Source organism: Hevea brasiliensis, chromosome 11 (assembly GCF_030052815.1).
Source record: "Hevea brasiliensis isolate MT/VB/25A 57/8 chromosome 11, ASM3005281v1, whole genome shotgun sequence".
NCBI lineage: Eukaryota > Viridiplantae > Streptophyta > Magnoliopsida > Malpighiales > Euphorbiaceae > Hevea > Hevea brasiliensis.
In genome coordinates, this window is record NC_079503.1 from 1804496 (window position 1) to 1832398 (window position 27903).

A 27903-nucleotide genomic window follows, 5' to 3' on the forward strand; every position below is an offset into this window, starting at 1 on the left:
ATATGGTTTTTGGGTTTTGCCAAAAATATTTACATTTCAAGGGAAAAAAAAATCATCTTTGTAATGTAAGGTTGCATGTAATTGTCCATAGGCATTTTTCAGGGTTGACGATGACAGCAGAGTTACAAGCATGAGCTCTATATTGCAGTTCGACTAGTATTGGACATACCCATGTGTGTGTTGGAAGTGCAGGGAATGGTTTGATTTTTGGTCTTCATACTAAAAATAATAATTTATTTTGAAAATTGAAGTGCAAGTTGGCAAATTTTCTTCAAATGATATTGCTTTATCCTGCTTTCCATCACTGAAATGTTGAGAAGCAGGATTGGATGATCATTTTAGCTGCTATGATGAGTCAACAATTTCAACATGGTTGCTGTTACATCATTTGTTGGAAATTTGGGACATGCTTCTCCTACCTGTTGTTTTCTTTTCTTGAAATTATTCATATTTATTAGCCTATGCTTGGCCCATTTATCCACTCTTACACTTTTGCTCTTGGAAAAGGTCTTTTAACATGTTAATAAACTCAACTCAACTAAGCCTTTATCCCAAAAATTTGGGGTCGGCTATATGGATTCGCTTTTTCCACTCTGAACGATTTTGGGTTAAATCCTCAGAAATGTGTAATGCTTCTAAGTCATATTATACTACTCTCCTCCAAGTCAATTTAGGTCTATCCCTTTTTTTCTTTCTATCATCTAACTTAATGTGCTTTACTTGTCTAACTGGAGCCTCGGTATGTCTACGCTTTACATGACCAAACCACCTCAATCTCTCTTCTCTCAACTTATCTTCAATTGGCACCACTCCTACCTTTTCTCTAATACTCTCATTACGGACTTTATCTAGTCTAGTATGGCCACTCATCCACCTTAACATTCTCATCTCTGCAACTCTTATCTTAGATGCATACGACTCTTTCAGTGCCCAACACTCACTACCATATAACATAGTCGGTCGTATGGCTGTACGGTAAAATTTTTCTTTCAATTTATTGGGAATCTTACGATCACATAAAACTCCCGTGGCACGTCTCCACTTCAACCATCCGGCTTTAATCCTATGATTAACATCCTCCTCACATCCCCTATCTACTTGAAGGACTGAGCCTAGATATTTAAAGTGATTATTTTGTAGCAGTACCACTCCATTCAAACTAACTCATTCCCTATCACCAATTTGGCCTTCACTGAACTTGCAATGCATGTATTCTGTCTTCGTTCTACTTAACTTAAAACCCTTTGATTCTAGAGTACTTCTCCAAAGTTCTAGCTTTCTATTGACTCCTTCTCGTGTCTCATCTATCAGAACAATATCATCCGCAAACATCATGCACCAAGGAATACTCTCTTGTATATGTTTCGTCAGTTCATCTAAAACTAATGTAAAAAGGTAAGGGCTTATGGCTGATCCTTGGTGTAATCCAATTGAGATAGAAAAATCTCTTGTGTCCCCTCCCACTGTGCGCACAATAGTAGTTGCTCCTTCATACATATCGTTCAATACTTGTATGTACCTAATAGATACCCTCTTTTGTTCTAACACATTCCATAAGACCTCTCTTGGAACACTATCATAAGCCTTCTCCAAATCAATAAAAAACATGTGTAGATCTTTCTTCACATCTCTATATTTCTCCATCAAGCTTCTAATGAGAAAGATCGCTTCCATAGTTGAACGACCGGGCATGAAACCAAATTGATTGAGAGAGATAGAAGTATCATGACGTAGTCGATGCTCCACCACTCTCTCCCACAACTTCATAGTATGGCTCATGAGTTTAATTCCCCTATAGTTTGAGCAACTTTGTATGTCTCCCTTATTTTTAAAAATAGGTACTAAAATACTCTTCCTCCATTCATCAGGCATTTTCTTTGAGTTTAGAATCTTATTAAATAATTTAGTTAACCATGCCACTCCCATATCTCCCAAATACTTCCACACTTCAATTGGTATTTCATCGGGTCCACAGGCTTTACCCACTTTCATTCTCTTAAGTGCTTCCTTTACTTCTAAAGATCGAATCCTTCTAGTATAATTTACATTCTTTTCTATTGTTCTATAATCTATATTCACGCTATTACCATTTTGACTATTATTAAAGAGATCATTAAAATAATTTCTCCATCTTTCTTTAATGTCCTCATCTTTCACCAACACTTTTCCTTCTTTATCCTTATGCACCTAACTTGATTGAGATCTTGACATTTCCTTTCTCTGCTCCTTGCTAATCTATAAATATCTTTCTCCCCATCTTTAGTTCCAAGTTTCTCATATAACTTTTCAAAGGCATGTGCTCTTGCTTGACTAACTGCCTTTTTTGCCTCTTTCTTTGCTATCTTGTACTGTTCATATGCCTCATTATTATCACATTTAGGTAATTTCTTATACCATTCTCTTTTTCTCTTCATTGCCTTTTGTACTTCCTCATTCCACCACCATCTCTCTTTTGAGGGTGGTCCATGTCCTTTAGACTCTCTAAGTACTTTTCTAGCTACTTCTCTAATCTTTGATGCCATCTGTATCCACATATCATTGGCCTCCATATCTAGCTTCCATACTTCGGACTCGAGAAGCTCATTTTTGAACTTCACTTGCTTGACTCCTTTGAACTCCCACCACTTTGTTCGAGCTACACTATTTCTTCTGACCTTACTTGAATTGTTCCTAAACTTGACATCCAAGACCACCAACCTATGTTGACTTTTTAAAGCCTCTCCTGGAATGACCTTGCAATCCTTGCATAGAGCTCTATTTGTCTTTCTGGTTAAGAGGAAGTCGATTTGGCTTCTATGTTGCCCACTTTTGAAAGTCACTAAATGTGACTCTTTTTTTATAAAATAGGTATTTGCTAGTATTAGGTCGTATGCCATAGCAAAATCCAGAATGCTTTTTCCCTCCTCATTTCGACTGCCAAAACCAAAACCTCCATGAACATTTTCATAACCTTGTCTATCACTTCCTACATGTCCATTCAAATCTCCACCAATAAAAACATTCTCTTCATTCGGTATGCTTTGCATTAAATCATCCATATCTTCCCAAAACCTTTGTTTACTCTCACTGTCTAATCCTATTTGTGGAGCATAAGCACTAACTATATTTATTGTTTCTCCTTCTAGTACTAGCTTTACTAGTATAATTCTATCTCCTACTCTTTTCACAGCTACTACTGCGTCTTTCAATGTTCTGTCTATGATTATACCCACTCCGTTCTTGTTTCTCTCCTTTCCGGTAAACCACAGTTTGTACCCTGAATTACCCACTTCCTTACTTTTTTCTCCTACCCATTTAGTCTCCTGAATGCAAGCAATATTCACCCTTCTCCTTTCCAAGGTATCCACAAGCTCCATTAATTTTCCTGTAAGTGATCCAACATTCCAAGTACCAACCCTGATCCTCCTCCTATCCTGCTCCTTCCTAATTGGTCTCCTTCTATGATATCTTCTATTGTTTTCTATGTCTATCTTGTGTTTTGTTCCACTATTTGTTCTACTATCTGTCCTATGGACTAACTTCTTTACCCACATCCGTCCATGATGTAGGAACCCTTGCTCACTTAACACCACACCCGGGCGCCGGCATGGCGCGTCGCTTTCGGTGAACGCCCTACACCCTTGCATATTTATCACTACACCCGGGCTCCGATGTAGCGCGTCGTTAGTAGAGGACGCCCTAACGTTTATATCATTTGAATCCATATCATTGGTTTAACCTCCATGAACTGCATATTTGCAAAAACACTTTTGGGGCTGCTGTTTTAGCTACTTTTGAAGAGAATATATTTTTTTTCTTGGGGATGTTTTGGCCAAAATTAGCTTCAGCAACAACTTCAAGTAGAACATAAATATTTTATGCTCTGTGCTACAGTTGCTTTACTCCTATATTTTCTCATGAACTTTCTGGCCCTGGCTCTAGGATGAGGGTCAACAAGGATGAATCAACATGTATTGCTGAACAAGTAAGTGCCAAATTTGGTTGTATATTCTGTTTATTTTTCTAATTATTCACTTGGTAGTTTCATTTTTGAATAATTCAACTGTCATATTTTTTACTTTTCTTTCTTTAATAATTGCATTGTGTTTCATATTCGGTCTTGCCTTTTTTCCCCTCTCTTTATGTGGCCCCCCACCCCCCCCCCCCCCCCCCCTCCCTTCTCTCTAATATGGGTAAGTTTCTAATTATGTGGACAGGTCATTGACTTAATTTCAGCAGTGAAAGAGTTACATGGGCTTACTTCGCAGAAGCTTAATAAATTAATAAAGGACTCTGAAAGTTTTACAATTCACTTCCAAACTGAAAAAGGATCACAGTTAAAGGTCAAAACAAAATTGCCATCACAACCTTTATGATTTTCTATTTACCACTGTCTTGTATCTTAAATTATGTTATTTTTCAGATTGACGTGGAAAAACTGGCAGGCTTTCTTCCTTTGCATCTTATTGCAGTGCTTCTGGCATCTGACAAAGATGAACCACTGTTGAGATATTTATTATGTGGTATTCGGCTTTTGCATTCCCTGTGCGACCTAGCATCTCGACATACTAAACTTGAGCAGGTTGCATTTAACAATCCTTGCATAAGGTTTCTTTTTGGCTTTTTGTGTAGTATTATTTTTGTGTTGTTTCCTTTAGCCCCAAGGACTTGACAAACTGCTTGAAAATCTTGTATGTGTGATCATCTGATTGTGCTGATTTAGAATCTAATCATTACCCTGACAAGTAGAAGCGAAGGGATGGTCATTATTTTACTTAGACTATTTGTTTTTGTTCTTAGGTTTTTGGTTCCTTTCTTTGAATCTTGCTGCATTTCTTGTGTGTCCATGGTTTGCTTTTGCCATAAGTTCCAATTTTAAAACCAAATTGGTATTCTTACTACATGCCTGTTGCACACTTTTGACAAGTGTGTTAAACTTGTTTTTGATTGATTTATTATAGCCAACCCCAACTTCTTGAGGTGAAGTGGGACTTAGATGGGTGCCAATCCATTGCTTGTTTTCTAAATGGTTTTGGATTTATCATTTCTTATAAAGAATTGTGATATCTACTTTTCTCCTTTGGCCATCTATGTTTTGAAAGATTTAGGAGTGAAAAATCCATAAATAAACATAGGTCTCACAATTTTTGTTTTTGTTGATTAACAGATTTTGCTTGATGATGTAAAAATTTCAGAACAACTGTTAGATCTGGTGTTTTATATGCTAATTGTCCTTAGCAGTAGTAGACAGGTAGTCCTTAATTCTTTCCTTCAAGGTTTTACTTCCCCTTCTGTTTCTTTTACCTGGACTTGTTTTCATGATATAGGAAAGCCATAATACAAATGCTGTGCTCCTTTTGCATTCAGCACTGGTAGCATGCACTCTATATCTGTTACCAGGATGTATATCTTCACACTGGCAAGATCTTGTTCAGGTGCTGCTTGCGCACCCCAAGGTACAATTTCTGCAACATGATTTGTTTTACCTGCTGCTTGGGAAACAATGGGTTGGTCATGTTATGGGATCATTGCACAAGGTGTTGCTTGTTAATTTTTAGTTCTTCCATCAGTTAAGTCCATCTTTCTTAATAATATAAGATCATATTGGAATCTGGAGTCTGAAGTTCATACAGGTTGAGTCATTTATGCAGTTACTGATCTTGAGATTTCTGTTATAGGTGGACATATTTATGGATTCAGCTTTCAGAGCAGTACATATAGCTATCAGTTTTCTTCAGGTCAAGCTTTCAGCTCAATGTGCTGATTTTAACATGAGATCAAGTTTGACGGCTGAACAAATAGTTAACTATCTATGCCAACAATGCGAGGCTTCTATACAGTTTCTCCAGTCATTGTGCCAGCAAAAATTGTTCAGAGAGCGCCTAATAAGAAACAAGGTTTCTGAAATGAAACTCTCTGATTCTTTGTGTTTGGATTAAAGGCATGGATCTAGAGATGTCAGCCATATTGTTTCTAGTCTGAAATAAAATGGGACTAAAACTGTTGTGTGACTAATTAGGATACTAAAGCAACACAAACTTTTAAATGAATAAAGTCATAGTTAATTAAATTTCCTAAATTTGTTCCTGAAATATGTAGTCTTAAAATCTCTGGCAGAGAGTCCGGCATCATTTCCCCTTGGTTGAAAAGAATTTGACTTCAGAAATTGTAAATAAGAATCCAAGAGAGAAGGATCCAAAGTTTAAATTTCCTCTTTAGTAATCCAAGTAGCATTGGAATTGAAACAGCCAAATAACTAGTCCTTACAGTAGCAAGGGTTAAGGAAAGTGCGAGAAAGACAACAGGCAAAGGAAGAAAACTTCTCAAAGAAAGCCAAAGAAATCAGATTGTATTCTCTGGTTAAATTGCACAGGCAAAACAAATCCAAAAGTGCTCCGATGCTACATTGATGTAGAACCGATAGAACAATTGAACGGAAAAGAATAAAACTTTCGAAATTTTATTTAATTTTATTTTTCAATAATAATCATAATAAGTTCTCCTTAAATACCTATATTCATAGGTATTTATAAACTAATAACCAATCCTACTACTATTAAGATTAGGAATCCCAAAATAAGAATTACTAAACCAATAATAATTAGGAATACTAAAGTAACTCTTAACTCCTAAATAAATAAAATACTACTAAATTAAATTTCTTAAATTTTTTCCTAAAATATGTAGACTTAAAATCTCTAGTGGAAGGTCCTGCATTAGAAAGTCAGTTGGAGAAACATGGAGTTTTATGGCTTACATTTTAGTTTGGCTGGAAAAGTACAAAATTATTACATGAGATCATCATAATTTGTTTAAAATGTATTTGCATGGATGATCTTCCTGATTGATTCTATATAAGTTCTAACTTTTTAGCTTGATTTCCTTGAGAACTATGGGCATGCATCACATTTGATGTTCTCATGATGAAATTCTTGGTTTTTTATTATTTTAGTAAAATGTTCAGCTCATACCATGCCAGGAATTATGTGGAAAGGGTGGAGTTCTCTTTCTGGCCCAGGCTATCTTGAAGTTAAATGTTACCCCTCCTTTTGTAGAGTCTTCTACAGTTGTTGCTGCTGTATCCAGACTGAAAGCAAAAGTACTATCGATTGTAAGTTGCAGTAATAGCAAGCCTTGCATTACATTATAATCTCATACAGGCCTCTATTTTGCTGACTTATTTATACCTATCATTTACCAATCTGTTCTTACAATTATTTGCTCAGCTATTGCATCTGTGTGAAGCAGAAAGCATTTCTTACCTTGATGAAGTTGCAAGCTCTCCAGGAAGCCTTGATTTGGCCAAGTCTGTTGCATTACAGGTTAGTTTCTGATAGTTATGAAGATCCTGTGGCATTCATATGATCTGCTATAGCTTGTTGACTTGTTCTGCAGAGATGGACTGGTATTACCCACATTTTGAATTTTTTAAGCTGTCATATCTACTACATTGAAATCGTTTCGAGAAAATGGATTTCTGACTCCTATTTACTTGATCCTTTTGAGAGGCTTCTCTTGCCAGTTTTTTCCATATACTTTTTCAGAATAAACTCACTTGAGATTGTCTTTTCAGTAAGGGCTACTTTTTGGAGGTCTACAAACTATATTTGTCCTGTCATACTTCTTTCACATATCAACTCTTTCTTATTGAAGTGCTTTTACCTTCAAGGTTCTAGATTTAATACAGCTTTCGTGATGCAGTTTCTTGAGTTATTAAAGGCAGCGCTTGATCCCAAGCATCTTAGTGCTTGTTCTGAGAGAACTCTTCCCATGGGACTTCTGCGACTCAATGCAATGCGTCTAGCTGATATTTTCTCAGATGATTCAAATTTTCGATCATACATTACGACATACTTTGTAAGTGAGCATTTTATTTCATAGGCTGGATAATGCTTAGTTCCATTATGCTGCTATTGGTAAATTGCTGCAGTGACTTCCTGAGACAGTCTCAGATTCAGAGAGATTGTCTAAAGTAATTTTGTTATTTCATGAGAATTATATCTCACAGAAAACCAAATTGATGTATTCTTTTTGTAAAAGTATGAAGTCACTGCAGCTAGCCCATTTTGATATGTTTACTGTGTATATGTGATGCATTATGCATTTATGCTTCAAAGCACTCGACATGAAGATAATCATGCTCTCCCTCCCTCTCTCCCCCCTCCCCCTTTCTCTCTCTCTTCTCTTTCAAATGCATAATAATCCTCCAGACCAGCGTTCTGACTGCCGTATTTTCGCTACGACATGGGGAATTTTTATCCATTTGGTGTTCTTCTGAACTTCCACCAAGGGAGGAAGATGCTACTCTGGAGTATGATTTATTTACAGCAGCTGGAAGGATCTTGGACGCTTTTTCATCATTGAACCTGTCAAATGCTATAGATGTAGATATTATTTTAACTCCCAGAAACATGCCCCAAGTTACATATGCTCGTCAGAGAACTTCATTATTTGTCAAAGTAATTGCCAACCTTCATTGTTTTGTCCCCAGCATTTGTGAAGGTCACTTACTAGACATGATCTGAAATTTTCATAACAAGCTTGATGTTCCCCCTTTTTCTTAATGACATATTTCAACCTTTCATGGTCCATAGAGCAGGAAAGGAATCTTTTCCTTCACAAGTTCCTTGAGTGCATGCGAATGGATCCATCTGAATCTTTGCCTGGATTTTCTTTTACTTCTGGTGCTAACAGAGCCATCACTGTTTGCAGGAATCTGCGTAAGCATAACTCTTCCATCATTTTCTCAACAGACATATTCTATAAGTTGTGTTACTTACAAGCAATTTGCGTGTCTAGGTTCATTGCTAAGCCATGCAAAATCTCTTATTCCTAACTTTTTGAATGAGGAGGACGTACAGCTCTTAAGGTGAGTCAAGCTCAGTTACAATTTCTTTCTTCCTACAATTTATTTCAATCATAATATTTTTATTTTATTGTGAATATCAGGACCTATAACTACTTTTGAACAACCATTGCAATGATTGGTCTTGTATAATTAGACCATGCTTGCTCTTGGTTGAGGTTTTTAGATATTAGACAGGCTTTACCTAAGCAGACGAAGATTAGTTGACAATTAGGATAATTATGTTTTTTTTCTCTCATACCTGTTTAACACTTTTGCACATAGTTTCTCATTGGCATAATAACACAGTTTGAAACTTCTGAAGGCATTTGATGTGCTTGGAATTTAATGCAGAATCGATAAAGGTTATGTTGAGTGCCCTTGCAATGAGCCTTGTTGATCTCTTTTAATTTGTGGTTGATAAATCTTAATTGCCAAGTGACTGACTTGTAGATTGAAGTTTCATATATTCCTTTCTCACTGTAATAGAATTGTTTATCTCTTCCAATAAACTGGCGAGCCTAGTTACATGGTAGCATGTTCTTAAATTATTTTGGGCTGTGTTACATCCTCAAATAAAAAATTATGCTAGAAATGAATTGATACGGGGAAAACTCATAGCACGTGCAATGAGATATGAGTACTGATAAGTACATCTCTCACATTATGTCAAGATATTGAAGCTGAGGACTCGGTAGCTAGTTGTAGATGATAATTGTATGATAGCTCTCTTGTTAATAATTTGCTGCAGGGTGTTCATTGACCAATTACAATCACTGATTAATCCTGCTGATTTTGAAGAACACCAAGTTCAAGTAAGGCCTTTTTTCCCTTTAGTAGTTTTATTAATATTGTTATTAGTTCAATTCCATCTGAACTATGGCAATTTTCTCTTTCTTTTTCTTACTATGGCAATTTTCTCTTTCTTTTTCTTATTCATAAAAAACCTTTTTCAAATTATGCTGTTGGAACAAATTCAGGAAATCAAATTTGAAAGGTCAATATCTTTGGCTAAGTTCTCTAAACTCGATATCAACGAGTATCATCAGGCAAGTTCTGAAATTTTAGTTTCCTCATGATTGCTTATTACATTATTTAGGCAGTTAGAACCAATTAAGGGAAAAATATGATGCAAGATTCTACTTCCTCTAGTATATAGATATAGGAAGTTCATTAAGGTGGCAGTTTAACAAATTTAACAATGATCCAAATGCTATTTTTTTATAGTGTCAATCACTCGTCCCTTGAGATATGATCCCAGTGGCAACAAGTGACATATAATTTGCATACACTGATAATATACATTGGCTGGTTTTAGAGGTTAGCAATTCCAGTTTAGAACTAACAGGAACATATATTTGTTAAGGTATTAGCTCTCAAAATTTTTAATAATGATATATGTTAAATTAATTCTGAAGTTTTTTCTGAGTTTATTGGTTATGTTGCCTTTCTTTGCTAAATACCAATGGCCTGTATTCCTCTTAGAAGGCTCAAAGTACAGCTGGGTACTTATCACCTTTACTGAAGAAGGAACCTTCAAATCCTAACAACATAAACAGTAATCAGAAAGAGGAAATTTCTGAGAATTCTGCTTTCCAAGAGGGGCAGCATAATTTCAGAAATGAGCATATGAATCATGGTGATGATATAACTGAGGAAGATAAGGGTAAATCTGGTGCCATTGCATCTGCTGTTTTTAAAGAGATTGACACAGATTTTCAGAATGTTGAAACAAGTGGTTCAGATACAAGTTCTACACAAGGAAGGAATTTTGTTGGTCAAATGGGGAATGGAGACTTCCCCGAATCAAATGAGCATATAAAAGAAAATGGCTGTCTAGGAGTTCAAGAAGATGAAAAACTTGAAACCATTCAGACTGAAGGAAAGCAGCCAAGAAAACGGAAACGAACTATAATGAATGACTATCAGATGACAATCATTGAGAATGCCCTGGTTGATGAACCTGATATGCAGCGGAATGCAGCTTCTATACAGTCATGGGCTGATATATTAAGTCTTCATGTACGTAATATGCACCTCTATAGTATTCATAGCGTATATTAATTCTTTTGTTATCCTAGACAATAAGATGCATTGTCTGGCCTAATAGGTTTCCACATTGCTTTCCAGGGTTCAGAAGTTACATTTTCACAGCTAAAGAATTGGTGAGAGCTTCATCTTCTTCAAGTAATTTTGCATTTTATAGTTTAAGAATGCTTTTCTCTCAAGATTAACATAACTTTTGATAAACAAGATGATATCAAGAAATAGTGGCCTGTTCCAGGTTTTGCTGTATGCATTGTTCACAATCAAATATAATCAGTGAAATATGCTTATTCATGATGACTATTGCATGGAAAACTGTGAGTGAAATGTTTCTTTTGTCCTTTCTGTTTGTTGCTTATTCATGAGTTTGCCTTGTGATGACTATTGCTTGGTCTGACCATATGAAGAAGGAAGTATGGAAATTGGTAAGTGCTGCATATTAAGTGTCATTATTAAGTGTCATTATGGCACTGCAGATTGATGCTTTGGTCTGTCAGGATTATGTACATTTGCAAAAGGATCTGCATGCATGATCTAGAGTTGTAAGGACATATTAGATGAGGAAGCAGAAGCATCCTAGCATTTTGTCATGTCTTAATCGGGTACTCTACTAGTAAACTAATGCGTATGCTTTGTGTTATTACAGGATCAACAATAGAAAAGCCAGACTAGCACGTGCAGGTAAGGATGTCCGTGCACCCATGGAGCTTGACAATGCTCATTCAGAAAGGCTAGGTGGACCAGCAGTACGGCATTCACATGACTCTTCTGAGAGTCACGGTGAAGATAATGTTCCATCAGGTGCAAGGCTTGTTCAAAACACATCAAGAAACTGGTGAAAATGCCGATTTGTTGGCATTGGTGGCACAGAATTTGTTCATTGCAAGCGAGATCAACGTATTGTGCTTGTGGATAAGAAAGGGGAAGAGATCGGTAAAGGAAATTTATATCAGGTGCTAGATAAATGGTATGGAAAGATGTTGGAGGAATCAGAGATGTGTGTTGTGGATATTACTGAGCTTAAGACTGAGAGATGGGTGAGGCTTCCACACCCATCTGAGGCCACGGGCAGCTCATTTAGTGAGGCTGAAGCAAAGTTTGGGGTAATGAGAGTGTTGTGGGATTCAAACAAAATATTCATGTTTCAGCCTCGATGATAGTCTTTGCTAGAATGTTAAGAGGCTATAGGATTTTGTTACCATCAGTATAGTTTTTAACTTAATAGATTCTAATCATAATCAAGCAAAGGTTTTGTTTTACCTTGTTTTTCCTGACTTTCTGCTCATTAGGAGCATGAGCACAGACACACATGTACACCGAGAACTTAAACCGCCGCTATCTGTTGGTAATAATTCCTTGCGCAGCATTAAATTAAAGCTTATTTTATGTAGTCCCCAGCATTTATGATAACTGATGCCTTGGAGTTGGATAGTTGATAAAGAAAGAGCTTATTGGTATTGCCTTTTCTCCTCACTAACATATGGATTACACTCTGAATTTTACAATTCATGGGAATGCCATAATTCTATTTTATAATGTTTTGTATAACAGAGGATGACAACTAACAATTTTCCATACATTTTATGTAAAAACACCAGAAAAAGACATCTCTGATCCTCAGATAAGCGTGTTAGAGAACAATGAATGTTTGAAAGAGGTTAAAACTGGAGTTCCTTTATTGTTAGCTTTGAAGGAGCAGCTGGCGAAAGAAGCTGGTGGTGGTGTTGGTGAGACTGATGGGATGGTTAAGCTAGTCACAAGATTCTGTGTTTAGGCATATAGATGTAGCTCATTTCTTCCCTACGCGAGCATAATGTTGTCATTATGGAATTGTGATTGAAAGGTTTTTATATATATATATATATATAAATAAATTATCATTTAAATGCAGTTAAAAAAGTTATTTAATTTAAAAATTCTTATGGTTAAAATATAATAAGTTTAATATATTTAAAGAAAACAGCAATTTTAAATCTCATGCTAATTAGCATTTTTATCAGTAATGCTAAAGAGATTCTAAGTCAATTGGAGTAGCCCCACGCCAGTTGTTGTACGAAAAATGTAAACCGAAGCTATGTTTCTTTTACACAAGCTTTTGACCAAATCAAAGATTGGGGTCTCACAGCCCTTTTTTGCTGGTGACTTGCTTGGAATAGTTTCGAACAGGGCTAGGGGTTATATGCATTTTTTTTCACTAGGTTGGATTAATTGGGGCTTCGGGAATTTAAATCTAGCTCAGTTATGCTTACTGCCAATGGACTAAGCCATGCTAAGACTAAAGAAAGCCATCTTCAGAAAACTTGGTATAAACAGAAACTCGAGAAGACATGGGCCCGACTTTCCTCATCTCCTCAACATAAAAATATAAAAAAAAAAAAATGCATGTTAAAAGTTTGAACAGATTCTTAAAGCGAAAGCTCTGCACATGCATAAAGGTACCCTACACTATATTTGTCAACATCCAATCCCAAGTATACAGAACGTAAATGACTAATTTAGCTGTAGTACCAGCTCCCACTATAATCAGCAGAAAAAGTTAGTTAAATGCCCTGTATTAGCTATAATTAGCTATCTGTAGATATTTGCAAGCTTAAGAAGCATAACTACCTGGCAGCACCAGTGCTAACACCAAGGATATTTGCCACAGATGGTGGAAACCATGCTTGGTTGCCACTATTCTGGCCATCCATATGTTGACCATCATTTAGCAGCACACTACTCTGTAGCTTCTTCCCTCTGGACCTCCCCATTTTCCTCCCCACAAAAAATCCTACTTTCATAGCAGTGAACAGACCCAAGGCTACCAGAAGCGGTCTCACAGCCCAATGAAAATCCTCGAGATGTTGATATTTTTTAACCATTCCAGGGCAAGTTTTAAAAGAAACTGCTTCCACTTCAGCTGGATCAGCCAAAAAAGTGCTATATTCCTCTCCAAAGGTTAACCTCCCTGGAAACTTGACAATGAGGCATCCATTTGGAAGGATCTGCCAAATCTTCCCTGTAGCCCAGGCCCCTCGTCTCTTACGAGGCCATTCAAATCGAGGGCTGAGAACACTAGCTTTCAACCTAACAAACTGACCCACACAATAGGATTCTGCCATCTGAAGCTCTGAAGAATTGCCTCTCCAAAACGCTTCCACTCCTATAAATCCCACAGCTACACTTCCATCACGACCGATGGAATGAAGTATACCCACTGGTGAGTGCTTTTTGTCTTCCTTCTTCAAGCGTACCCAATCCCCAGCAGCCAAGCCAAAAGTGACCCGCTCCAGGGTTGAAATAGGAACTCTTAATGGGTCATGGATACCAAGGACTCTAACCAAAACAAAACCATCTCGATCTGTATGACGTTCTAAGCCCACTACTATTGCTTCTGGAACATCCATATTTTCAGACTTGCGTGCATTTGGTGGCTTTCTAGACCGTACCACATCTCCCACTTGCAGATGATCCTTAAAAAGAAACCACTCTGAGTAAACACTGCCACTTGGTTTGTCTGAGGTTGTTTCGCTTCCAAGTCCTGTCCAACCTCCATCACCATAAATTGCATTATGCGATCTGCAAATTGTGGCTCAATAAATGACAACTGACAACACATATGTACAAGTAACAAACAATATAACCTTCCCCCTTATTCCACTATCCAAAACAGCAAGCATGCACCACACACTTATATAAACGCATATTAAGCAGAAAAATAGAAAGGAAAAGAAGAAAATAATAAAAGGAAAACATCTGAGTTTTTCTGAGAACTACACAGCAACAACAGGGAGTGTAATCAAGGCCATGGCAGTGCAATCTTGACCAACACAATTTGATTATGTGGGTTAAGCAGGAAAACTAACAGACTGATATCATATCATGTATAAGGTGAATGAATGCAGACAGCAATTGATAGTTGATACCTATAAGAAAGTAAATGAAGACCTAGTTTCTTGTTTAACAATGATAGCTATGTACCACGCCAACACATGAAAGGATGGAAATGACCTTAAAATATTAAATACCAAAAGGCAACCAGTTCATGTCAAAGAGCCAAGGAAAAAAGATACACAGTACGCTACCCTTTAAAAACACGTAATATGTCTATCATTAAGGGTCGATTCCTGAAGTCGTAGTCAAAGCAACCACTAAGGACATTTTCGACTGAAGGAGGGAGGCCTTCTGGAATGTGTGGTTTCTCTTGTTTCCTAACCACTGAGTCATAAATTTCTTCAACTCGCCTCCCATACCAAGGCTGAACACCAGTCAACATCTCCACAATGCTGCATGCAAATCCCCACGAATCAGTCTCCAATGATACTGGACCTCTTACTTCTGGCTGCCATTGTTCTGGAGCCATGTAGCTTGGCGTTCCAAGCCTAGAAGACACATCAGAGCTTGGCAAAGGAATTCCAAGCAGTAGGTAAGGAATACCTACTTCTCCCAGAATCACTTGATCATTTTCGTCAAGAAGGAAATTTGAAGGTTTAAGGTTAAAAACTAGGATTTCTTTCGCATGCAATTCTAAAATTCCCTGAGCCAACCGAATCCCATGCCTGCAAGGTGCAAACATCAGTAAAAATTGAGGATTTCAACCTTAAGCCATAAGAAGAAGAGAAAGGGTGTGATGCACAACACCTCAAAACATCAGCTAATGATAGCTTCCCTCCTTTAATGCGAGCCATCTTGTCACCAATTGATCCCTCATAGAACTTCATAACAATGCATATCTGCAATGGGATATGATGTTAATTTCTTCATCAGCCAAGCTAACAGTCAGATGGAAAAATGCATATCAAATATGGTGACCTCACTTACCTTGCTGGTTATAATTGAAATTCCATATAGCAAACACACACCTTCTATCCCTCTACACTTCGAAAATAAATCATCAAACTTATCCAACAGAACCTTCACATGATCCTTCTTTACTGGATATAACATCTTGACAGCCACTTCATGATACTCATCATAATCTTCAGTTGATTGATGATAAGTGGCTAACCAGACATCCCCAAAAGGACCCCTTCCGATTCTGTGTCTGAGTTTCAATTTTGCAGGGTCAATCCAGGGAGTTGAGTGGTTTGATGAGGCTACAACAGTTCTAAGGTGTTCTGGGTCACCTTCAAAAAGCTCATACTCAAAAGAAGTCGGAGGTTGAGCAGGAACAACTTTTCCAGCCATTATGTCTGGGAAAGCGAAATAAAATAATTTAGGTTAAATCACAAATGATACCAACCTGACCAATTACCATCACAAAGTGATACTATTCACAAGGTTATATATTAATTTCAACTAGGGAGAGAAGAAGAAACTTAACGATTGTCATATACATACAGATAAAGACAAATCAATATCTCCTCTACTAAAATCATACCAAATTACATGTTAAGCAGGAATCATATCCTAAGTCAGGAACTGCATTACTATCTCTTAAGATTAGAACTGATTAATATATCAACCAAAATAGTTAAATTTTAAAACGTTGCAGACAAAATTAGACACAATCAACGGCATAGATTCAAATGTGGGAATTACTCTGGCAGCCTGGCTGTGCATCCTTTTTTTTTTTTTTTTAAACTGGCTATGCACGTATTTATTCTGAATCAAACTAGAAGTAACACCCTCTAAACTAGAAGTAAAACTATGAGCGTACGAAAAACCCAAGTATCAAGTATATATTCAATTAATGGTATTCACTCGTAGAAAGACATTGAATAGTAAAAATCAAGGCAACCAAATCTCAATTGCCCAACAAGAAGCAGAATTTACATAGGAATCATGAAGTTCAGGTTGTTAGCTGGAAACCCTAAATTCCTGGGAAGCAAAGGCTAACACCCACTAAACTGTAGCTTAGTACAACACTCATCCTATTGCGATTAAAATTATCAACAGAAAAATGTTTGGTAATCGAGAAAATGAGATAGAAAAGGCAAACTATTTATTATTTGTAGAACCCATAAGCCAGAAAAACGTAAATAAATAAACAAAGCCAATAAGCCATAGAAGAACTGGAATCAATTCTGTTCCTTTGTTCCAGAAAAACAAAGAAGAAGGGAAAAGAGAAGTATAAGAATTCAATTTTCTTCTTCGTAAGAAACAGAGAGAGATTTTCCTTCTTAACTATATATTTAAAAAAAAAATAAGAAGAAAAGTGAAAAGAGAAATACTTACAGAAACAGTGGAGTGGACGATCAACACAGAGGAAGAGAGTTTATAGGCTTAGAAAAGCCTTGGAGGTACCGACGAATAATATATAAATGAAAGGGAAAAGAGAGCAGAAGCGTTAAGTTAAAATTAGAAATTGCAATACGTTTGTAAATGAAAGAACAGAGAAAGAGAGCACCGCAAGGAAAGAAGAAGAAGAAGAAAAGTGTTTGTTTGTTTGTTGGGAATTTGATGGAATCTCGAATACACAGAGAGTAAAATCGAGAGAAGATAGGGAGAGATACTACCATCAGAAGGAGGATTTCTCCCCAGGGTCGGGGTGGGCCCTTAATTGATGCAAAAAATTAAAAATATTAATTGATTGATAAATAATTTAATTATTTATATAATATCTTATAATTATTTATCTAAAGATATATATTTAATAATATTAATGATAATACAATTTTTAATAAATTTAAAATATAAGTTTGTTCACTTACAAATAATTAGAGTAAATTTTTTAAATTTTTTTTAAGAAAATTAAAAACACATTTATCAATTTTTGAATCAAAAATTAAAAAATAAATTTTTATTTTTTTTAAAATTTAATTAAAATAAAAAAAAACTTTGTTTTTTATTATTTTCTTTTATAATAAAAAATTTATTTTTTAATTGTTTTTTAAATAGAAAATAATAATTTTTTATAACTAAAAGTATACTATATTTATTTATAATTAGAATTAATTATTTATTTAAAAAATATTTATTTACAATAATAAAAAAATCATACTAAATAATATATATTAAAAATTTAAAAATAAAATAAAATTTTAAATATATTTTATAATAATGTTTTTAATTATAAAAGATAAAAATAATTTTTTATTTTTCTGAAATAAAAAATTATTCTTCATTATTTGTAGGTGAACATGATTTTTATATTCTTCTTTTTATAAAAAATAAAAATTGAATTAAAAAAATAAAAAATAAAAAATTATTTTTCACAAATAAACATGCTTAAATATGTTAAATTTAATATTATACTTTTTTTTTTAAATTTAAGAGAGTTAATTTAATTTAATAACGATATAGGCTTCACTTCCTTATCAATTATGCTTCAATATACTGGAGTATTGTAAGATTATTTATTCTAAATACACTAAGTTAATATAGAGGAATACACTTTTAAAATTGTCTAGGATGAAAATTAATTTTAATGAGTGAAAGTTGATACAAGAATACTCCAATTATAAATATTTTTAGTCATATTTTACAATTATCTATTATATATAAAAAGGAAAAAAATGAATATATATATAGTGTGGTATTGCTCTATGATTGGGTGAATAATAGCAAAAAAAAAAAAAAGATTTGAGAAAAGGAAATTGAAGTGAAATAGCAGTGAGCGTTGTTAGTGTGAATAATTCAATGCAACGAAATTAGTGAGTGTAGCGTAGAAGAAATACTCTTTGTATGGTTTCATTGTCGCCTCTAAAAGAGGGGAAAAAAAAACTATGTCCTTTTAGCGTCTCTTTTTCTCTCTCAGCTTCAATAATTTGCGGAAAAATCCTTCCCAAACGAAAATCAGCAAAAAAAGAAAAAAAAGGATTTTCAATAATTTATATAAAATATAATTGTAGAAATTATTTAATCTATTAAAATTAAGCAATATGAATCAAACAGATCAGGGATTTTCCTATCTGATCATCATTTGTATGACATTACAGAGGGATTTTCTGATCAACATTTATTTTTATGTCTTCTGAATCCATTTGAAATTGAAGCTTTGCTATTTTACTTGCGTGCATCCTTACTGAAAAGCCCTTTAATAAAGGGTAATGCTCATTAGCCTTTGAGAGTGTAGGTTCTCTTCATTGCACAAGTGGTAGCTTATGCTCAAAAACTCCTCTGAAGTTCTTCTGATATGGATCTTTATAGTGAAGTGATGCATGAAAGTGGTCAGTCATGCCATAATTTTACATGTTTATTGTTGGAACATATTCCTTTACCTTCACCACAAGGATCAGAGAGAGATACTGCAAAAAAAAAAAAAAAAAAAAAATGTAATTTCCCAAACAAAAAAGTCACTGTTTGAGACGTGTCGGATAAATTGAAGCTGCACATTTAGTAGAAATTAAAAAAAAAAAAAAAGCATTAAATAAGAAGCTGGAGGGTGAAGCAGCCATCTTTATGTTGAACATTTTTCAAGTGAACAAAAACAAAGGACAAATACATCCACTAATAACAGAAATTTATACAATAACCATTTTCTGCAATTCCTTACATTATTACCAAAACCAAAACTATTATCTTTTGTCAATGAGACTGTTGGTCATATGGAGGCAACAATCAACCTTGACTCCAATACCATGCATGGACATGGTGCTTTGAGAATTTATTGCCCGGTCGAACGATGTGTCAAAAAGGCGCATTGCAAAATCCCTATGCCTGCTCGCAACACGTAAGATGCAAGGCTCTACAATACCTTAAAAGAAATAGGGTGCGCATTTACTATCAGCAATTGCTTTTGGGAGGAGCTCCCAAGTTAAACGTGCTTCTGTTGAGGTACCATAAGGAAGTTGTTAACTGGTACCTGAGGGGAGATTGTTGATCAGAGCGAAGTCTATTGGCCAAGCAAAATCCAAATAGGCCTTCTCAGGCAAAACCCCATAATGGGATACAATGTAGAATGATGACCTCCTTTGTTTATTAAATAATTTTGATCTCCTAAAAGTATGGTTTCAGCCTAGTTGAGTTTGAAAAAACCGAATGAAGCACAAGGACTTCAAGCAACCTCATAGGAGTGCAAAGTTTCTTAAATGCCAAAACATGCTTTCGAAAGCAACATCTTGATTGAGCAATGCAAAACTTGAACATGGAATTATCAATTTTAAGAAAACACAAGCACAAAAGTTTATCTAACTCTATTTGTATATTTGCATGAACACACTGAGTAAATACAGCCATGTTAACCTGCAACTATACAACAGAAATTTGAGAATCCAATTAAAAATTTAACGAGTAATCGAGTATTATTCCCGAGTATGAATGGTCAAAAATATTTTCAGTAATGCAGGAGGAATAAGGCCACAGACCTGATCACCATCCTTGATGCCATAGTTTCTTATGTAGTCAGTTTCTCTAAATAGCTTCTGACCATCATAAGTTAAGCAGAAATGGCTCCGAATATGTGGCCTTCATGAACCACATGCAACAAACATTACCAATGTTTTTTTTTTTTTTTTTTTTTTTTAAAATGGAAACAAAATCATATAGATTCTGTTTCGTGTCTAAGAAACCCAGGAACTCAAAAAGGAAAATGCGACTTCAAAATCCCTTTTTTTTTTTCTATATTTTGTGACAAGAGAATCTCATCAGTGGATCCAAACACGATACAAGTTCCTTTCCTCTTCCCACATTTCTTCAATAACGAAAATTAGAGAGGAAAAAAAAATAAATGATCATACGGTGAGATTTTTTTTATATAGCATGAAAATAAAATGCGAATACGGAGAAACACGGAAATCATATGAGAAAATGATATTTTCAAAAATAAAGAAAATAAAACGTAGAGAAACACATAAATATAAAAGTATAAGTTATATTTATATATTTATTTATTTATGTTTATATATATTCTCCAAATAATGAAAGATTAAAACACAATACAAATTTATAAAAATATTAAGCAATATATGTACTAAAGATTACAGAACTAAACAATAGAATTGAATACATTAACTATAAAAATTATTGCAAAATTTTTTTAATATATAACTCTATGCAAAATAAATTGAATTAAATAACTTATAAATAAATTATTACAAAAATATTAAATATATAATTATAGATTACATATTTTTTAAATAAAAATAAATATTATTTTTTTAAGAACTCACACAGCTAAAATTTCAAAAAAAAAAAGTTTGTTGATTAATTATAATTTTAAATTCTAAATACAAATCTAAATTATAAACCAAACCCAATGCAAATCTCAATTTTAAAACAAACCCAAACCCAAATTCAAACAAATCAAACCCATAAAACAAATCCCACCTAAATTCAAACAAACCCAAACCCAAATTCAAATACCAAAACAAACAACTAATAAAAAACCATTTCAAAAATCATGGGAAGGTAGGAGTGAGAGAGCCAAGAGAGGGAGCATGGATCTACCTGCAAAATCAGTTATGCCATTGCTGTTGTCCGTCACTGCCAACCACTAGATAAGTCCTCCTCCTCCTTTTCTTCTTCTTTTGTCTTTCTGACACGGCGCGACGATAGCTGGACAAGGCAAGGACACGTGTTTCCAACTTTTAAAAATTCCGAAAGTGGCTCGGAAACGTCTCACTGCCGTGTCATGGCTTTTCCATGTCGAAACTTTTTTGACACGAGAAACGCCACTTTCCGTGCATCATAGAATCTTTGGAGGTCCTTTTTGTGGTCTATCACTAAAGAAAGCCTCCACCGCCTGTCTCAGTTCAGTTTTGCAATGGAAGCTGACTTCATAACTTGAATGTCTGTAAAAACAAAACCCCCAATCAATCTCTAACTCATTAAACCCAAAAATCTGTGCCATTTTACCACAATTTCTCAAGAACCAAAACATCCCTAAAATGAATTCAACAATTATGGAAACATGAGCCATTCAATTTGAGAATGGAGAGCTTGAGGGGCTCGTCAGGACGCTTAGTATAAGAAAGCTGCTGTAGCAAGAACGCCTATCGATTATCATAAATGGAGGAAATAACTATGAGTTAGACCGCCGGTAGCCGAAAGAAACCATCGATGTCTATTCTCATATCAACAAGGCTCACGGTCGATCGTCGGCTGGCTCGTTAATGGACGAGTCGATTCTGCTCTATAAAATGTACATCTTCTGTGAAAAATATACGTAGAAGAAAGATACACGCATAATCAAACAGGGTGAAATGTGAGGGTTGTGGTTACAGGTAGGTAAAGAATCTTGAATTTCTTCTTTTGGGGGGCTTAAAGATTGAAGGAGGTGGCAGTTGGGTTCGGACTTTTGAAGGGCAATGGTTTTTTTTTTATTATTTTTTTTTCTCTGATATAATATATGAAAAAGAAAGCGCGCCTATTTTACCTTCGCAACTATTTGTCAAAAAAGATTTTTTTTCCTTATAATTTGACTTCTCTTTCTCCTTCTAAAAATGAAGGCTACAACAGCAAATGAGAACGGAAACTATAAGATACTTCCCGGTAGTGTAACGGTTCGGAAGTTTCCCACTCCTATTCTTGGTGGTTGGCAAGGCCGTCACAAGCTGTCTCTTGCCTTATGGAACTAACTAGTGTGAATCTGTACAGGTACGTGCCAGAAACCTCGAAGGTGCTTAATATATGGGCTTATGCGAGCTTGCCAGATAGGGGGAGGCTGACCTAGGGGCCCTGGTCAAGGGGGATCTAGGTGCCGCATGGGGCTAGGAATCCCGTCCCGTGACAATGTGGTATCAGAGCAAGGCCCCAGACGATCCGAATCACGCCAAGCACCCCAATGGGATAGGGGTAGGCAGGGTGCCGATGGCGACAAGGGTGTTGCTAGAATCGGGTGGGGGAGAATGTCAGGCCTCAACGGGACAGAGGTAGACACGGGTTTCTCAATCCCACATCGGACAAGAAAGGGGTCGATCCTAGAGACAAGTGCGGTCTGTCATGCAGCTGGTATGCGTCTGGCGAGCAACATGATGAATCTTGGCAAAGCATTTTAGAGGATGTCTGCGTGCGGAAGTGGGTGAGTGCACTGGCAAACTGGTGGCCAACATGCTGCACAAGTGTTTGCATTGGGCGAGCGCAACAAATGGTGTGTGGACTCCTATGTGCGAGGGAGTGTGATTAAGTTGCGCAGGGAACCGACGTGAATGCACGCAAACGAGGGCGTTTGCGGGATTGGGTGGGGGAGAATGTAACGGTTCGGAAGTTCCCCACTCCTATTCTTGGTAGTTGGCAAGGCCGTCACAAGCTGTCTCTTGTCCTATGGAGCTAACTAGTGTGAATCTGTACAGGTACGTGCCAGAAACCTCGAAGGTGCTTAATATACAGGCTTATGCGAGCTTGCCAGATAGGGGGAGGCTGACCTGGGGGCCCTGGCCAAGGGGGACCTAGGTGCCGCACGGGGCTAGGACTCCCGTCCCGTGATAGTAGACATGGGCCTGGTCCAGGTTTGAAACAAACCCAGATTGGATTCAATTTAATTAAAATCGAAACAAAATTAATTAAATTTAAATTTGACTAAAACTATTTTAAATAAAATTGAAACTAAATTGAAGCAATTTTCGTCAATTCAATCCAATTTTAGATCAAAACTAGATTTCACTTTTTGGAAAACAAATTTTATTATTGAATTTAATTAAATATTAATTGAACTGAATAAATTAAATTGAAATCAAATCAAAATATTTCAAAATTAGAACCGAGATTGAAGGAATCCTTTAAGTCTGATCTCGAGTCTCTAATTCTTTAAGATCGAAATCCCAGGTCCAGAACCAGCATAGAATTAAACCATGCCCATGCTTAACTACTGATATACAATAAATTAATGCGGAAGCTAAAAACTATTTCTGCACTTGTTGCTCTGTTTCGGGAACCATCTCCCTCTTGAAAGTTTTTTGGTTTCTCATTGATTTGTTTCAAGTTAATCGGTTTTAATCTATCCTCTTCATCTACTAATCCTTTTTGCAGTCCCTTACCTTTGTACTCTTTCCTCTTCCTCACCCACCATGTCTGACTATGAACTCAACATCACAGAAATCAGTAATAAGGCTACCAAACTTCACTGCCATGATACCCATCTACAACAAACTAATAGCCAAGAATTTACTTCCACTGTCCACAAAAGAATTCTTATTGGGATGATCTTCTCACACAAAACCTTTGGCCCGGGCATCATTAAAGCTGCATTAACTAAGGCTTGGAATCCTAGAAGGAATTTTCAAGTCGCAACAAAGAGGAATAATACCTTTGTTTTTACCTTTGAACATGAGGTAGATGTGCAGAATATACTGAGAAACAGGCCTTGGAATGTTCATAACAAATATATATGTATCCAGGAGTGGCCCCTTGATGAGGCATTTGAGCAAGTAGAGTTCACTCATTCACCTTTTTGGGTTCAAGTACCGGGACTTCCACTGACTTAGATTAATCCGGACAATGCAGGGAAAATTGGAAACTTGGTTAATGAGTTTACTGAAGTAGATTTATCCCATGAAGGAGCACTTGGGTACCCCAACTTACTTCGCATCAAAATGGCCTTTTCGCTAGATAGATCCTTCCTCCCTAGTTTCCATAACAAGAAAGCTAATGGCACTTAATGGGTTACTTTACGGTATGAAAAGCTTCCAGATATTTGTTACAGCTGTGGAAAGATAGGCCATTTCAATAACTCGTGTCCAAGCAATAGGATTCAGTGGGGCGAGGGCAGTTCATCTTCTATGCTGCCTTACGGTCCTTGGCTCTGAGCACATGCAATTCACAGAGCGTTTCCTTCTCCATCTCCAAAGCCTCACCAAATTTCACCCTTTTCATCTTCTGGAAAACATAAGGAAACCCTTTTGAACTAGTTACTAGGTATATTTCCATCCTCTATTAAAAACTCCATTAGATCACCAACTCGAGGTCTCTTACCTCTACCTACCCAAACACCCAATCTCCTTTACCTAGGAAGAAAATTTCCACCCAATCTAGCAATTTTACCTAGAACTATAATCCAAAATCAACCAAAATGTCTCAGAGCTCCCCCTATGAGTTCCTCTGTCAAACCAACACCATCATTCCTAGCAAACGCTTTAACTTATGACTCAAACCCAGTAGCTTCTGAGTCTTCCTTGGACCGAGCAATTGGGGTTTCTTTTTCAAGCAAAAATCAATCGATGCAGATAAGAGATCAAAGAGACTACCTTTTGGATGAAACATCAAATCAAGTGTCTCCCTTGAGCCCATCAAAGAGCAACCACAGTGAATTGATCTCTCTACAAGAAATCCCATAACTGTTTACTCAATATCTTGCCTCAACCGGCACCGAAGGAATTGATAAAGATAAGTTTTTCAAAAATTACCCTTATTTGCTAAGCTACTTTTGAGATAGAGCAACGACGCTCCTCAACCCTAATCAAATAGGAAGTAAATTAATAGACACAACTAACTCTGATCCTCCCTCTTCAACCTTTATGTCGCCTTTTGATGGGCCTACTATTTATGGGCCTCTCCTTATATCTTCAAAGTTCCCCTCAACACAACCTAAATATCTGAACCTTTCCTAAGTCCAGCCTTTGGTAACCCATAAAACCCTTCTCATTAAGCCCAAGACTTATCTACACCTTTTTTAACACCCTAGTAACCCGAATATATTTGGATAGATAAGATAAAGGACTTCCAGCATAATTGTGCTCCTACTACTTCTCCTTCATTAAGCATGGACTTGCATGACTTATTGCCACTGGATGAACTGATTAAAATTGCAGTGGATTTATTCATACTAGAACTTTCACAGAGGCAATTTGCTAATAAGGGTCAGGCTGAAGGGGATGAAGCCCAGAACAACTCAGACCAAGAGGATAATATTGAAGCTAACCATCCAAAGTTAAAATTCAAGTGGAAAAGGATGGAAAGGGCAGGACAGTCATCAAATACTGGTGTAGTAATTCAGGAGATTATTAATGAACAACAGCAAACATTTGAGCAGGGACTAGCAAGAATTCAATGCACAAGCAGTGAAAAGAGAACTAGAGATGAAATTAGTGCTGACACAAGAAACAAGAAGCTTTGCCTGGAGAATTCACAAGCTGAAAGGGTGGAGATAGCTAGCCCAAAATGGCCTCATCTAGATAAATGAAGCTCATGAGTTGGAATTGCAAAGGTGTGGGGAACCCCTAACATTCCACCATTTGAAAGGGTTATGTAATACCCATTCCCCCGATATTATCTTCATTATGGAGACTAAAAATAAATCTACTTTTGTGAAGAAGAAGCTGATTAGATGTGGTTATCATGACTTTGTATTTAGAGATCCTAAGGGTTTAGCGGGAGGCTTATGCCTTGCTTGGAAAATAGATACTGATATTTTCGTACTTCATGTAGAGGATTATTTTATCCATGCTTGTATCACTAGTGTAACACCCCGAAATTTTAATTTTTATGAGTATTTTGGTATTTTAATTTTATTTAAATTTTAGGAATTTTTTTGAGATTTTTCGGATTTTAAAAATCGGGTTCGATTTTCCGAAAATATAAACTTTGATGATTTTTAAAAATTAATTTAAAGACCACGTGGCAAAACTAAAAATATATTTGGAGTCTACGTATTTTTCTGAGTTTTCTGAAATTTTTTTCGAAATTTTTGGACCTCGTTTTCGGTCCCGAGGCAGAGTAAAAATTCAAAATTTTGTATTCTGGATCGGACCGGTCGAATCGGACCGGCCTTTTCCTTTTTCTTCTTCCCTTCCCCGCGCGCGTCGTCCCTCTCCCTTTTCTCTCTCGTTTCTCTCTCCTCTCCACCCCCAGCCGCCACTTGACCACGGCTCGAACGGCCGGAAAACGCGCTAAAACGCCTGCGTGCGCGCGCTCAGCCTTCCGGCCAAATCCGGCCGATCCGGTCACCAATTGGACTGGGTCTTGTGTCCAAAATCATCTACTCGGCGAGAGCTTTCCATAGACACCAAGAACGCCGAAATCCATCGAGCGGATTGTCCGATTTTTGCTCGGGAAGATTTTAGCCCATTTCGACTTTTGGGCTAGATTTCTCGAAAACCGTGAATCCCACGAGAAAACCGAGGCCACCAGCACGCTCCATTCGTCGAGAGCTTCGCAACGACATAAATTTCGAATTTTTCCGACACCGTTTTTCGGTGGGTCCCACGAAACTTCGCAGTGTTTTTCCGAGCATTTAATGAGCTTAGAAAATTCTGAAAAATTTATGTACTAACCCCCGTGTTATGGGCTTCGTGTAGGTATCCTCGATTCGCGAAATTCGGCGATTGACCGCAAATTTCGCCGCATGCACTGCACCTAAAAGTCCCCGAATTGGATCGAGGTTTTGGCTAGCCCCCCATTGTTAGACGTCCCGAGCGCGTTCCCGAAGTCGGAATCGGCAAAGGTAAACCCGAACCTTGCTTTTTCGTAATTTTCTAGTGCTTAAATAGGATTAAAAATCCATAAAATATTCGTGGTAGCTTAGAAAATTACGATTCTTTTTGCAATAGCTTAGTAATATTGCTAAGGACCGCGGGGCAAAGTTTTATAATTTTTAGAGCTTGTTTGGGCAGTTTTTGCAAAAATGATCAATAATAAGGACTAAATTGAAATTTTACATATTGTGATGGATGACTGATTTGATGGGCCCAGGAGGGGCTGTGTGATATGATTGAACTGTTGATATATGGATTGTGAATATAGAAGTGCATTTTTAGCCCTTTTGCAGGTTGGGTAGGTCCTAGGTATAGGGGACTCACGATTTTCTACACGTCTTAGGTAGTAATTGGTTTTTTCTTTGTTTGTATTGAGTCAGATTGTATTAAATAAATGTAATATGATTGTCAGGTGAGCCGGAACAGCCTTCTTCCTCCGCCCAGCCGCCACAGTGATTGTCGTCAAGTCTGTGAGTAGAATATTAATTTTAATTGTAATTTCGATATTATTACATGTTCAAGCATGCCCATGCATCACTTATATGCATATATTTATGTAGTTAAACTCAAGGCACGATTAATGTTGCATTCATAATCATGATGTGCCATGGTTGTTGTTGTGGTAATTTGGAGCAGCAGCGTGCGCGTTGGCGTGCGTGTGATGTGGTGTGGACTATGGATAGGACAGGCGACACGGCTTGAGTAATTTGTCGACTCGATCCTTCGAGGGGTAGTCACGGCTTGAGTAATTCACGAGACCCTCGA

At 36.6% G+C, this 27903-nt stretch overlaps 3 protein-coding genes across 3 annotated transcripts in view; 1 reads left to right on the plus strand and 2 right to left on the minus strand.

Annotated features, from left to right (window-relative positions):
* The first annotated feature begins 3705 nt into the window (after positions 1-3705).
* On the plus strand, positions 3706-12200 carry LOC110648321 (nodulin homeobox-like). The gene is made up of 16 exons (XM_058129622.1): positions 3706-3964; positions 4197-4322; positions 4403-4561; positions 5147-5230; positions 5307-5435; positions 5658-5876; positions 6959-7090; positions 7206-7301; positions 7681-7836; positions 8190-8481; positions 8574-8699; positions 8779-8848; positions 9576-9639; positions 10310-10846; positions 10955-10989; positions 11517-12200. Exons 1-16 carry the CDS (start codon positions 3923-3925, stop codon positions 11707-11709), a joined length of 2460 nt encoding a protein of 819 aa, XP_057985605.1. The 5' UTR covers positions 3706-3922; the 3' UTR covers positions 11710-12200.
* Positions 12201-13255: 1055 nt separating this feature from the next.
* Positions 13256-17344, minus strand: LOC110648326 (uncharacterized). The gene is made up of 5 exons (XM_021802515.2): positions 17027-17344; positions 15671-16041; positions 15491-15582; positions 14935-15408; positions 13256-14428 (listed from the first exon to the last, which is right to left on the minus strand). The coding sequence occupies exons 2-5, from the start codon at positions 16034-16036 to the stop codon at positions 13474-13476; spliced, it is 1887 nt and encodes a 628-aa protein (XP_021658207.2). The 5' UTR covers positions 16037-16041; positions 17027-17344; the 3' UTR covers positions 13256-13473.
* Positions 17345-19173: 1829 nt separating this feature from the next.
* Positions 19174-27903, minus strand: part of LOC110648327 (UDP-N-acetylglucosamine transporter UGNT1) — a 30848-nt gene continuing 22118 nt past the window's right edge. The window contains exons 10-11 of the transcript XR_009141242.1: positions 21179-21522; positions 19174-19595 (exon numbers count right to left, since the gene is read on the minus strand). The gene's annotated coding sequence lies outside the window, so the exon portion shown is untranslated. The remainder of the gene's footprint in view (positions 19596-21178; positions 21523-27903) is intronic.

Coding starts and splice junctions, on each gene's coding strand:
- LOC110648321 (XM_058129622.1), top strand. CDS start 3,923: ATGAGGGTCAACAAGGATGAATCAACATGTATTGCTGAACAA. Junction 5,231..5,306: donor TCCTTAGCAGTAGTAGACAG/GTAGTCCTTAAT, acceptor TTCATGATATAG/GAAAGCCATAATACAAATGC. Junction 8,849..9,575: donor GAGGACGTACAGCTCTTAAG/GTGAGTCAAGCT, acceptor AATTTGCTGCAG/GGTGTTCATTGACCAATTAC.
- LOC110648326 (XM_021802515.2), bottom strand. CDS start 16,036: ATGGCTGGAAAAGTTGTTCCTGCTCAACCTCCGACTTCTTTTGAGTAT. Junction 15,409..15,490: donor TCATTAGCTGATGTTTTGAG/GTGTTGTGCATC, acceptor TGCACCTTGCAG/GCATGGGATTCGGTTGGCTC. Junction 14,429..14,934: donor ATATTACGTGTTTTTAAAGG/GTAGCGTACTGT, acceptor CACAATTTGCAG/ATCGCATAATGCAATTTATG.